This window comes from Pristiophorus japonicus, chromosome 5, assembly GCF_044704955.1.
Source record: "Pristiophorus japonicus isolate sPriJap1 chromosome 5, sPriJap1.hap1, whole genome shotgun sequence".
NCBI classification, from domain to species: Eukaryota; Metazoa; Chordata; class Chondrichthyes; family Pristiophoridae; genus Pristiophorus; species Pristiophorus japonicus.
This window is the reverse complement of record NC_091981.1, coordinates 6565208-6579228: the sequence shown is the minus strand read 5'-3', so window position 1 is coordinate 6579228 and position 14021 is coordinate 6565208. Positions and strand designations below refer to the sequence as shown.

The 14021-nt window shown below is 45.1% G+C and overlaps 1 protein-coding gene across 6 annotated transcripts in view; it reads left to right on the top strand.

The window, feature by feature from the left end:
- The window catches only part of relch (RAB11 binding and LisH domain, coiled-coil and HEAT repeat containing), a 142826-nt gene extending 129110 nt beyond the window's left edge, over positions 1 to 13716 (top strand). For all 6 annotated transcript variants that reach the window (XM_070880342.1, XM_070880345.1, XM_070880344.1 and 3 more), the window contains 2 exons: positions 2751 to 2821; positions 12498 to 13716. In XM_070880342.1, the coding sequence (XP_070736443.1) occupies positions 2751 to 2821; positions 12498 to 12618 (192 nt within the window). In that variant the 3' untranslated portion in view covers positions 12619 to 13716. The remainder of the gene's footprint in view (positions 1 to 2750; positions 2822 to 12497) is intronic.
- The last annotated feature ends 305 nt before the right edge of the window (positions 13717 to 14021 follow it).

Sequence of the window (14021 nt, the reverse complement as noted above, 5' to 3'; positions counted from 1 at the left end):
GCCCATGCTTTCGTAAGCCTCGGTGAAGATGTTGATGGCTTGGAGTTCAGCCTCTGTCGCAAATGCAAGCATCGTCCACGTACTGTAGTTTGATGACAGAGGATGGGACGGCCTTGGATCTAGCCTGGAAGTGATGTAGGTTGAACAGGTTCCCATTGGTTCTATAGTTTAGTTCCAGTCCAGCAGGGAGCTTGTTGAGAGTGAGATGGAGCATTGCAGCGAGGAAGATCGAGAAGAGCGTTGGCGCGATGACGCAGCCCTGCTTGACCCTGGTCCGGGTGTGGATTGGGTCTGTGGTGGATCTGTTGGTCAGGATCACGGCTTGTATGTCGTCATGGAGGATGGTGACAAACTTTTGGGGCAGCTGAAATGGAGGAGGATGCTCCATAATCCCTCACGGTTGACAGTGTCAAAGGTCAAAGAAGGCCATGTACAAGGGTTGGTGCTGTTCCCTGAATTTCTCTTGCAGTGGTCGCACGGTGAAGATCATGTCTGTTGTACCCCTTAGTGGATTGAATCCGCATTGTGACTCGGAGGAGCTCTTCAGTCACAGGGAGAAGACAGTTGAGGACGATTCTAGCGCTGACTTTCCCAGTGGCCGACAGCAGGGAGATTCCTTTGTGGATTCTCAAGTCCGCGTGGTCAAACAAAGAGTATAGGGCCTTCAAAAACACTGACCAGTCACATGTTGTGAACAGATTGGGCTCCAGCTCTTGTGTAACAGGTTTGTTTTGATTGTGATAATCGTATGCTAGATCTTCATCTTCCCTTTGTTGGGGCCAAGCTTCAGTTTATAACATAACAAGAAATAGGAGCAGGAGTCAGCCATTCGGACCCTCGAGCCAGCTCCGCCATTCAATAAGATCATGGCTGATCATCTACCTCTACTTTCCTGCCCGATTTCCATATCCCTTGATTCCCTTAATATCCAAACGTCTATCGAGAATTCCAAGGATTCACCACCCACTGGGTGAAGAAATTCCTCCTCATCTCCGTCCTAAATGGCCGACCCCTTATTCTGAGACTGTGATCCCTGGTTCTGGACTCCTCGGCCAGAGGAAACATCCTCTCAGCATCTATCCTGTCAAGCCCTGTAAGAATTTTTTATGTTTCAATGAGATCATCTCTCATTCTTCTCAACTCTAGAGAATACAGGCCTAGTCTACCCAATTGCTCCTCCTAGGACAATTCCCCTCCATCCCAGGAATCAGTCTGGTGAACCTTTGTTGCTCGTCCTCAATGGCAAGTATATCCTTCCTTCGGTAAGGAGACCAAAACTGTACACAATACTCCAGGTGTGGTCTCACCAGGGCCCTATATAATTGCAGTAAGACGTCTTTACTCTTATACTCAAATGCTCTTGTAATAAAGGCCAACGTATCATTTGCTTTCTTAATTGCTTGCCGCATTGAAGCATGGGGCCAGTACTTAAAACCAGACACGTATTGAGTTGTACGCTACCTGCTTCAGGTTACGCCCCTTGCATTTCCAGCTGCAAGGGTCGAGCCCGTTTGGTAATCCCCCTTGACCGTTTTCAATTGTTCACTGTGCATTGTCCCATCCTTCCCCTTGTGCAGGGGTTCAAACACAGAATCTGCAATCTAGTGATCCTGGTAACTCAGGTTGCCCAACCCTCTTGGATTGCCCTGGAATATCCAGGCATTGGAGATTCATCTCCAGGACACTGTTGCAAGCAGGAGAAAAATCACAGCGGCAATAAAAAATAATTTTTTTATACTTCTGTGAGTTTGAAATATTGGAAATGGGGGGGGAGGGAGAAGGGGCTGTTTGACTCGACGAGAGAGGTGGGAGGTTATGTGATGGAAACCACCAGGAATACATACAACCAGAGTTGGAGCCTGACTGGGCAGGACCTTCTATCACAGACTAGGAAACCAGCTTTGGAGCCTCTGTTGGGCCGGTTATTGTGTGAATTTGCAGTCATTCCTTCTTTCAGCAACTGATAATGACGGTATCCAGAAAAACACACAATTGTAAGGAATGCAATTTGTCCACAATAATCCGTCTCCGGGTGTCACATTCCGATGTAATCTATGCTCACCTAAAGGCTATGACTCACTTTGTTGTGTCATCTGCGCCTGCTATATTGGGAAACTCAGCGGGCAACGATCCAGGTTTATCGAAAGCATCTGGAAACTTAAAATGCTGCGCTGACTGCATTAATGCTTTCCACGTCTGAAATGAAAGGTGATTTGGAAATGTTTTAATTAACAAAATAAAATGAACCATGATTCATCTTTAAAATTAATTCTTGCAACCGCCCTCAGATTTGACCTATGGCACATTTGGATATTTTAGCAGATTTTCTTCCCTAAAGGGCATTAGTGAACCGGATGGGTTTTTATGACAATCCGGTAGTTTTATGGTCACCATTACTGATACTAGCGCTTTATTCCAGATTTATTTAATTCACTGAATTTAAATTCCCCAGCTGCCCTGATGGGATTTGAACTCTCGTCTCCATCATTAGTCCAAGCCTCCGGATTACTAGACCAGTAACATTACCACCATCCCTACCGGTCCCTTTTGCATGTTGAAAACTTTCTCTGCAAATCATGTTACAAGTACTTGTGTCCAAAACGCAACTTGGGGTTTTCAGGTCCATAATGCAAAAATGCTACTGTGTGTCTTAATAAGTTGATTTTATTCAGCTGAAGTTAAATGTTTCATTGCAAATATTTACCAACTTGTATTGATACTGAGTTGCTATATGCTGTGCACAATTTCAGGTTATTCTCAGCTCTATGATTAAGGAATGTGAACTGAAGGTGGAAAATAGGACTGTCCAAGAACCCCAGAGGTAACTCTGCAATGTTACATATATTGATTGTGCTGTGCCGGTGAAACAGACAAGTGGATAGGAAAAGCCAGAGTCAACATTCATAACAAAGCTATTGCAGGAGATGGCTCAGTGATCGAATACGAGAGTCAAGCTTTGGTTTTGGGGGGGGGAGAGAGGAGAGAGACCAGGAGGGAGAAAATCTCATTTTACACCCGAGTCAGAAAATACTGATAAAAATCCACTTTCATATGAAATAAGAGCTTAACTTGGCCCTTCGAACCAGCTCCGCCTTTCAATAAGGCCATGGCTGGCCTGATCTGATCTTGGCCTCAAATCCCACTTCCCTGCCTGCTCCCCATAGCCCTTGATTTCCCTCGAGTCTGAAAATCTGTCGATCTCAGCCTTGAGTATATTCAATGACTCAGCATCTGCAGCCCTTTGGGGTAAAGAATTCCAAAGATTCGCCACCCTCCGTGAGCGAAGAAATTCCTTCTCATCTCAGTTTTAAATGGCCGACCTCCTATCTTGAGACTGTGACCCTTAGTTCTAGATACTCCAGGCAGAGGAACAACCTCTCAGCAATCTATCCTGCAATCTCTAAGAATTTTCCTGCATGATCCCCATAATCCTTTGATTCCCCTGGAGCCTGAAAATTTATCTCCCGAAGCCTTGAATATACTCAACAAAAGGTAGCATTTCATCGGACCACATTCAATCTTGTAGATTCTTCCAAACCAAGTATTTCTAACCGTTTAGCAATAGGTTTATTAGGATCATGTCACTGCCTTCAGGAGAGAAGGGGAAAGAAAAAGTTCAGTAGTGGTGTGGTTTGCCGTAACATTTTGGTCGTCGGGGCACCTGCTAGAATGCAATACTCGGAGCATTCCTTTCTGCCTTTATAAAAAAAAATAACACAAGGAATTGCAAAAGCCAGAGCTGTGAATGCTGATTTCAGTTTGAACTTTACAAACACATCCCAAACTTTTAGTCTAAAATTAACGCACCATTTTACAGCACCCAGTATTTGCCACAACAGTATTTGCATAGTGCTCCATCAACCTTGGCAGAAAGTCGTCGGCAACAATACATTCCTGAAAGGGCAGGAAAGTTGTGGTTTTTTTTGTCGTCTCCGGGTCTGAATGTCGTTAATTAAATGACTGCCTCTGTACACCTTGGGGTCGAGCTTCCACTTGTTTTATCAGCGCTATCCGGGTGAAATCGGCCGAAGCAACGCCAAATGGCAAGTTACATCAAGCGCAAATCGAGATTCCACCATCTTTATCATCATCAGCAGTCCCTCGTAATCGAGGAAGACTTGCTTCCACTGTAAAAGTGAGTTCTCAGGTGTCTGTACAATCCAATGTGGGAACCACAGTCCCTGTCACAGGTGGGACAGACAGTGGTTGAGGGAAGGGGAGGGTGGGACTGGTTTGCCGCACGCTCCTTCCGCTGCCTGCGCTTGCTTTCTGCACGCTCTCGGCGACGAGACTCGAGGTGCTCAGCGCCTTCCCGGATGCACTTCCTCCACTTAGGGCAGACTGGTCTTTGGCCAGGGACTCCCAGGTGCCGGGTGGAGATGTTGCACTTTATCAGGGAGGCTTTGAAGGTGTCCTTGAAACATTTCCTCTGCCCACCTGCTTGCCGTGTAGGAGTTCCGAGTAGAGCGCTTGCTTTGGGAGTCTCGTGTCGGGCGTGCGAACAATATGGCCCACTCAACGGAGCTGGTCGAGTGTGGTCAGTGCTGGGGATGTTGGCCTGATCGAGAACACTGACGTTGGTGCGTCTGTCCTCCCAATGTATTTGCAGGATCTTGCGGAGGCAGCGCAGGGAGTACTTCTCCAGCGCTTTGAGGTGTCTGTTCTATATCTTTAACGCTGGTGTATGAAACATTTGCCCAAAGCTGGTCCCGCCCTCAGATTGAAATAACGAGAGTGGTGAATTTGTGCTGTTTGCGGCAGTTCGAGGAGGCTCGTCAAATTGAGCTGGTTTCCTTTGGTGTCCAGGCACTAGTACAACATCAACAACCTAATAGCGCCTTTAATGTAGTGTAACGTCCCAAGAAGGTTAAGCAGGTTGGACCTATACTCATTGGAGTTTTTAAAAAATGAGAGGGGATCTTATTGAAACATAGAAGCTACTGAGGGTGCTTGGCGGTGTCAGTGCAGAGAGGATGTTTGCCCTCGTGGGGGAATCTAGAACTAGGGGGGCATAATCTCAGAATAAGGGGTTGCCAATTTGAGATGAGGAGGTATTTCTTCTCAGGTTTGTGAATCTTTGGAATTCGCTACCTCAGAGCTGTGGAGGCTGGGTCATTGAATATATTTAAGGCGGAGATCGACAGAATTTTGAGCGATAAGGGAGTCAAAGGGTTATCTGGGGCGGGCATGGAAGTGGAGCTGAGTCCATGACCAGATCAGCCATGATCTTATTGAATGGCGGAGCAGGCTCGAGGGGCCGAATGACTGCCTTCTGCTCCTATTATGTTATAAGGTATTTCACAGGAGCAGTGAGATTTTTTTAAAGTAGGTACATTTTATCAGTTTTTACATATTAAAATGAATTTATTTAAAAGTTGACTTGTGTACTTCAATGAAACAGTATATTTGGTTTAAGTCATTTTCAGTGATTTTTAAAATTCGGTTTCTCACAGCTGGAAGCCCGGATCTCCTTATTAAAAATGTTTTTTTTTTGTGATCACATTTTCAGCTGTTACTAAAACTGCACCAGGTTCCGACTCTTAAACACATCATCGAATATTTTGAATGCAAAGAAAAAAGAACCATTACGCTCTATTGCGCTGGTTCATGAAGTTCTCAGCTTTCTGATTGTGCTAATACTTTAGCGGAAACTTTAACTGTAACCCAACCAGCACAGTTTGTGCCCAGTTTCCCCATCGGGCCCAAAGTGGAAACTCTACCAACCAACCCCCCCTGGCCCCCCCCCCCCCCCCAATGTTTAGCCCAAAATATTGTACCGTCCGCTCACTTGCCTGCTGCATGTGAGGGAGGACGACACTTCATTACCACCTGGTAGCTACAGCCGTTAATCAAAGGCAGGCAGCTGACACCATCACTTCAAGTCATCGTTTTGCATTTCAGTTTTTATACGCTGTGCAATAAATCTCTACATTAATGTGAGTAGAAGGATTAAAAGTGCTGGCAGAGGGCAAGGTTTTGCTACAATAGTTTTCTTTCACTTGTCTCTATTTGCAAATCGCCTTGAGGGGGAAAAAAAAAGACAGGTGCATTAACTGGCAAGGTTTCATCACCAGTGTTCCCACTTTAAAAAAAAAAATTTAAAAAAAATTTGGTGTGCAATCCGTTGAAATTACCGCTCACGCGCGTTTTCTTTTCCATTATAACGCCGTTGGGTGACCTGCGGGGAACCTGCAGATCAGCACACAGCTTAATGGGAACATTGCTTGTCGTGTGACCTTCCCTCACTCCGCAGTACATCTGGCCTCATCCTTTCACTTTCTCAACAATTTATATTTATATAGCACCTTTAACATAATGAAACATCCCAAGGTGCTTCACAGGAGTATTGAGACAAAGCCACATAAGAAGCAATTAGGGCATGTGACCAATAGCTTGGTCAAAGAGAGAGGTTATAAATAGTGTCTTGCGGAAAGGTTTAGGCAGGGAGTTCCAGAGCTTAGGGCCGAGGCAATAGAAGGCACGGCCCCCAATGGGGCAGTGATTATAATCCGGAATACTTGAGGACAGAGTTAGAGGAGCGTAGATATCTCGGGGAATTGTGGAGCTGAAGGGGATTAGAGATAGGGAGGGGTGATGCCATTGAAAACCATGATGAAAATTTTGAAATCAAGGCGTTGCTTAACCGTGAGCCAATGTAAGTCGGCGAGCACGGGGTGAACAGGACTTGGTGCGAGTTAGGACGGGCAGCCGAATTTTGCATCACCAGGAGTGCATTGGAATCGTCAAGTGTAGAAGTAACAAAGGCATGGATGAGGGCTTCAGCAGCAGATGAGCTGAGGCAAGGGCAGAGATGGGAGATGTTACGCAGGTGGAAATAGGCACTCTTAGTTATTAGCTGCATACTTACTTATTCTTCTCCGCCCACACAGTTGGGAGTGTAGCCTGGCTAGTTGGGCTCTGGGGAAGCCATTAGTTGAGGCTGTAAAAGTCATGGCATTTCGTCCATGTCAGGAGTGTGATGGAATACTCTCCACGAGCCTGGATGAGTGCAGCTCCAACAACACTTTTAAACTGGACACCATCCTGATAAAGCAGCTCGGTCACGTGATATGCTCCTCCTGTACCATGTGGGAACTCAGTGACGACTCCAGTGTCCCTGACGACTACATCTGCAGGAAGTGTATCCGCCTCCAGCTCCTGACGGACTGCGTTGCGGAATTGGAGCTGAGGGTGGATTCACTCTGGAGCATCCACGATGCTGAGAATGACGTGAGTAGCACGTGTAGCGAGTTGGTCTTGCCACAGGAGAAGGGTCAACAGCCAGCTAGGGAATGGAAGACCAGCAGGAAGAGTAGTGCAAGGAAGGTAGTGCAGGGATCCCCTGCGGTCATCCCCCTGCAAAACAGATACACTGCTTTGAGTACTGTTGAGGGGGATGACTCATCAGGGGAGGGCAGCAGCAGCCAAGTTCATGGCACCGTGGCTGGCTCTGTTGCACAGGAGGGCAGGAAAAAGAGTGGGAGAGCGATAGTGATAGGGGATTCAATTGTGAGGGGAATAGATGGACGTTTCTGCGGCCGCAACCGAGACTCCAGGATGATATGTTGCCTCCCTGGTGCAAGGGTCAAGGATGTTTCGGAGCGGGTGCAGGACATTCTAAAAAGGGAGGGAGAACAGCCAGTTGTCGTGGTGCACATTGGTACCAATGACATAGGTTTAAAAAAAGGGATGAGGTCCTACGAAACAAATTTAAGGAGCTAGGAGCTAAATTAAAAAGTAGACCTCAAAAGTAGTAATCTCGGGATTGCTACCAGTGCCACGTGCTAGTCAGAGTAGGAATCGCATGATAGCGCAGATGAATACGTGGCTTGAGCAGTGGTGCAGCAGAGAGGGATTCAAATTCCTGGGGCATTGTAACCGGTTCTGGGGGAGGTGGGACCAGTACAAACCGGACGGTCTGCACCTGGGCAGGACTGGAACCAATGTCCTAGGGGGAGTGTTTGCTAGTGCTGTTGGGGAGGAGTTAAACTAATATGGCAGGGGGATGGGAACCAATGCAGGGAGACAGGGAAATGAAAAGGAGACAAAAGCAAAAGACAGAAAGAAGATGAGGAAAAGTGGAGGTCAGAGAAACACAAGGCAAAGAACAAAAAGGGCCACTGTACAGCAAAATTCTAAAAGGACAAAGTGTGTTTAAAAAAACAAGCCTGAAGGCCTTGTGTCTTAATGCAAGGAGTATCCGTAATGAAGTGGATGAATTAACTGTGCAAATAGATGTTAACAAATATGAAGTGATTGGGATTACAGAGACGTGGCTCCAGGATGATCAGGGCTGGGAACTCAACATTCAGGAAGGATAGAATAAAAGGAAAAGGAGGTGGGGTAGCATTGCTGGTTAAAGAGGAGATTAATGCAATAGTTAGGAAGGACATTAGCTTGGATGATGTGGAATCTATATGGGTAGGGCTGCAGAACACCAAAGGGCAAAAAACATTAGTGGGAGTTGTATACAGACCTCCAAACAGTAGTCGTGATGTTGGGGAGGACATCAAACAGAAAATTAGGGGTGCATGCAATAAAGGTGCAGCAGTTATAATGGGTGACTTTAATATGCACATAGATTGCGCTAACCAAACTGGAAGCAATACGGTGGAGGAGGATTTCCTGGAGTGCATAAGGGATGGTTTTCTCGACCAATATGTCGAGGAACCAACTAGGGGGGAGGCCATCTTAGACTGGGTGTTGTGTAATGAGAGAGGATTAATTAGCAATCTCGTTGTGCGAGGCCCCTTGGGGAAGAGTGACCATAATATGGTGGAATTCTGCATTAGGATCGAGAATGAAACAGTTAATTCAGAGACCATGGTCCAGAACTTAAAGAAGGGTAACTTTGAAGGTATGAGGTGCGAATTGGCTAGGATAGATTGGCAAATGATACTTAAAGGGTTGACTGTGGATGGGCAATGGCAGACATTTAGAGACCGCATGGATGAACTACAACAATTGTACATTCCTGTCTGGCGTAAAAATAAAGAAGGGAAGGTGGCTCAACCGTGGCTATCAAGGGAAATCAGGGATAGTATTAAAGCCAAGGAAGTGGCATTCAAATTGGCCAGAAATAGCAGCGAACCCGGGGACTGGGAGAAATTTAGAACTCAGCAGAGGAGGACAAAGAGTTTGATTAGGGCAGGGAAAATGGAGTACGAGAAGAAGCTTGCAGGGAACATTAAGACGGATTGCAAAAGTTTCTATAGATATGTAAAGAGAAAAAGGTTAGTAAAGACAAATGTTGGTCCCCTGCAGCCAGAATCAGGGGAAGTCATAACGGGGAACAAAGAAATGGCGGACCAATTGAACAAGTACTTTGGTTCGGTATTCACTATGGAGGACACAAACAACCTTCCGGATATAAAAGGGGTCAGAGGGTCTAGTAAGGAGGAGGAACTGAGGGAAATCCTTATTAGTCGGGAAATTGTGTTGGGGAAATTGATGGGATTGAAGGCCGATAAATCCTCGGCCTGATGGACTGCATCCCAGAGTACTTAAGGAGGTGGCCTTGGAAATAGCAGATGCATTGACAGTCATTTTCCAACATTCCATTGACTCTGGATCAGTTCCTATGGAGTGGAGGGTAGCCAATGTAACCCCACTTTTTTAAAAAGGAGGGAGAGAGAAAACGGAATTATAGACCGATCAGCCTGACCTCAGTAGTGGGTAAAATGATGGAATCAATTATTAAGGATGTCATAACAGCGCATTTGGAAAGAGGTGACATGATAGGTCCAAGTCAGCATGGATTTGTGAAAGGGAAATCATGCTTGACAAATCTTCTGGAATTTTTTGAGGATGTTTCCAGTAGAGTGGACAAGGGAGAACCAGTTGATGTGGTATATTTGAACTTTCAGAAGGCTTTCGACAAGTCCCACAGAAGAGATTAATGTGCAAAGTTAAAGCACATGGGATTGGGGGTAGTATGCTGACATGGATTGAGAACTGGTTGTCAGACAGGAAGCAAAGAGTAGGAGTAAATGGATACTTTTCAGAATGGCAGGCAGTGACTAGTGGGGTACCGCAAGGTTCTGTGCTGGGGCCCCAGCTGTTTACACTGTACATTAATGATTTAGACGAGGGGATTAAATATAGTATCTCCAAATTTGCGGATGACACTAAGTTGGGTGGCAGTGAGAGCTGCGAGGAGGATGCTATGAGGCTACAGAGTGACTTGGATAGGTTAGGTGAGTGGGCAAATGCATGGCAGATGAAGTATAATGTGGATAAATGTGAGATTATCCACTTTGGTGGTAAAAACAGAGAGACAGACTATTATCTGAATGGTGACAGATTAGGAAAAGGGGAGGTGCAATGAGACCTGGGGGTCATGGTACATCAGTCATTGAAGGTTGGCATGCAGGTACAGCAGGCGGTTAAGAAAGCAAATGGCATGTTGGTCTTCATAGCGAGGGGATTTGAGTACAGGGGCAGGGAGGTTTTATTACAGTTGTACAGGGCCTTGGTGAGGCCACACCTGGAGTATTGTGTGCAGTTTTGGTCTCCTAACTTGAGGAAGGACATTCTTGCTATTGAGGGAGTGCAGCGAAGGTTCATCAGACTGATTCCCGGGATGGAGGGACTGACCTATCAAGAAAGACTGGATCAACTGGGCTTGTATTCACTGGAGTTCAGAAGAATGAGAGGGGACCTCATAGAAACGTTTAAAATTCTGATGGGTTCAGACAGGTTAGATGCAGGAAGAATGTTCCCAATGTTGGGGAAGTCCAGAACCAGGGGTCACAGTCTAAGGATAAGGGGTAAGCCATTTAGGACCGAGATGAGGAGAAACTTCTTCACCCAGAGAGTGGTGAACCTGTGGAATTCTCTACCACAGAAAGTAGTTGTGGCCAATTCACTAAATATATTCAAAAAGGAGTTAGATGAAGTCCTTACTACGAGGGGGATCAAGGGGTATGGCGAGAAAGCAGGAATGGGGTACTGAAGTTGCAAGTTCAGCCATGAACTCATTGAATGGCGGTGCAGGCTCGAAGGGCCGAATGGCCTACTCCTGCACCTATTTTCTATGTTTCTATGCACCCTATCCACCATCTTCAACATTCACTCCCTCCACCACCGGCACACCGTGGCTGCAGTGTGTACCATCTACAAGATGCACTGCATCCTTCCAAACCCTTCTGCCACCTAGAAGGACAAGGGCAGCAGGCACATGGGAACACCACCACCTCCACGTTCCCCTCCAAGTCACACACCATCCTGACTTGGAAATATATCCTTCATCGTCGCTGGGTAAAAATCCTGGAACTCCCTCCCTAACAGCACTGTGGGAGCACCTTCGACACACGGACTGCAGGGGTTCAAGAAAGCGGCTCAGCACCACCTTCTCAAGGGGCAATTCGGGATGTGCAATAAATGCCGGCCTTGCCAGCGACTCCCACTTCCCAGGAACTAATTTTTAAAATAGTCACATGACCTCCAACGCTGCCCAGTTAGGTTGTGTTCTTTATGTTGCGAACCTCATCAACGTTTTGGACAAAGTCGCCAGTCTGTTTTGTTATGGAAAATATTTGGTGAGCCTTTAGCCTGTTGCATTTTAATCCTGCTAGTGTTGATCAGTGGTTTGAAGTTTTAATTATAGAAACATAGAAAATAGGTGCAGGAGTAGGCCATTCGGCTGTTCGAGCCTACACCACCATTCAATAAGATCATGGCTGATCATGTGACTTCAGTACCCCATTCCTGCTTTCTCTCCATACCCCTTGATGCCTTTAGCCATAAAGGCCACTTCTAACTCCCTTTTGCTAATATCTAACGAGCTGACCTCCAATAACTTTCTGTGGTAGAGAATTCCACAGGTTCACAATTCTGAGTGAAGAAGTTTCTCCTCATCTCGGTCCTATATGGCTTACCCCTCATCCTTAGACTGACCCCTTGTTCTGGACTTCCCCAACATCGGGAACATTCTTACTGCATCTAACCTGTCCAATCCCGTCAGAATTTTATATGTTTCTATGAGATCCCCCCTCATTCTTCTAAATTCCAGTGAATATAAGCCTAGTCGATCCAGTCTTTCTTCATAAGTCAGTCCCGCCACCCCGGGAATCAGTCTGGTGAACCTTCGCTGCACTCCCTCAATAGCAAGAATGTCCTTCCTCAGATTAGGAGACCAAAACTCTATACAATATTCAAGATATGGCCTCACCAAAGCCCTGTACAACTGCAGAAAGACCTCCCTGCTCCTATACTCAAATCCTCTCGTTATGAAGTCCAACATACCATTTGCCTTCTTCACCACCTGCTGTACCTGCATGCCAACTTTCAGTCGGGTAAGTGTCAAAAGACCAGAAATTGATGCATAACTTAACGTTAACATGAAAAATTACACATTGAATGAAGTCGCCAGTCCAAATCCTGATCTGGTGAAAGGTTATTTGATCTGTATTGCTGCATGAATGAGCGCTGGGTTTTCGGCAACCAAATTCAACATGACTCTCAACCTCAAGTTATTCATCCTGTTTGTGTTTCAGCTCGATGTCCATCGCTGCAAGTCTCGTCAGTGAAGACACAAAGACGAGGTTCTTGAACAAAATGGGTCAGCTATCCACTTCGGGTGCAATGTTGGCAAATGTATTCCAGCGGAAGAAGTAATTTGAAGACCGTCCCCACACACACACACACACACACACACTAAACTGACCTATTGTAGGTCACAATCTTGTACTTGAAGTAAATTTTCTGCCTTTTTAAATATTTTGTTCTCGTAATTATTTTATTCTAACCTCCAAAGATATTTGCACTTAATATTTTTGTGTGTATATTGCTATTCCTTGTATGCTGGGTGTAAAGACAATGTTGGTGTATTTTGTTGTCCTCTTTGCTGTATTCAGTATTTTTCCTCTGTATGGGCAGACTATTTTTTTCCTCCTTTATTCTCTAATGAGACTTTGAACAGTAAATACTTGTATTATACACTGAAGCACTATATCTGTAACCTCTTGGATATAATGTAAATTCCACATCGGTGTCAAAATAATGAAGAGTGAAAACTATTTGTGTATTTAATTATGGGGGATCCGTTCTGACTGCTTTTATCGACTGGATTCTTGACTGATGATTTTAAAAGTCACCAGCATATTCCTGTGCCTTCCGACCAGAAAAAAAGCAAGACTTCAGTGTAATACCTGACCTTGGATGGGCATTGTCACATGGTGTTTTATTTTACATTGAGAACTATTTTCTGTTGTGTTGCAGTATAAATGATTTTTTTTGCTTTGCAATGAGCAATTAAATAGTCCGGTTATGTTGATGAAGCCACGATTTCTCGATCAATTTTACACTTGTAAAATCAAGAATGTGAATTAGCGTGTCTGTTTTTTGTGCTGTTTCTACAAAAAAAAACATTGCAGAAAGGCTGTGTATATTGAATTCCTGCATTGCTTTTAATTCAGCTCCGTTTGATCTGTGACCAAGGGACATCGGTAACATTTAACTGAACAAATGTATCACCAGACTGCATGACTGTGCTGTTTACCTACAGTGCAATACCGGTTTTTTTGCCATGTAAAGTTTGAAGATTATTATATTTCACTAGCTGGAAGGTTTATGTAATAATATAAATCTATAATGTTTGTTTGCGCTGGTTATGAAAGATTTCCTGCAAAACACAAGTAGATTACACATTGGATAATGTAATTTTAAATAGTTTATGTAAATGGTGATTGAAACAATAAAAGTATTTCTGTGCCACGGTACCTTTACACTAATCACGCAGCATTCTTGTGTTGTGAGTATCGAGGAACTTATCAACTTAAACTTGGTTGAATGAAGTTTAACGCTGTTCATTTGCTGTCGATTTGGACACAGCCAGGCTCTGGGTCCTGAACATATCCTGGCTGTAGTGCTGAAGAGTCATGCACTAGAACTGGCCGTCGGTTTTCTTGCCGCCCAACAATGTGTTGCACTGCAGCTGGGAGAGTGGCATCTACCCAACAATGTGGAAAATTGTCCGGGTACATCAGAGCCACATAAAGCAGGACGTATCTAACCTGGCC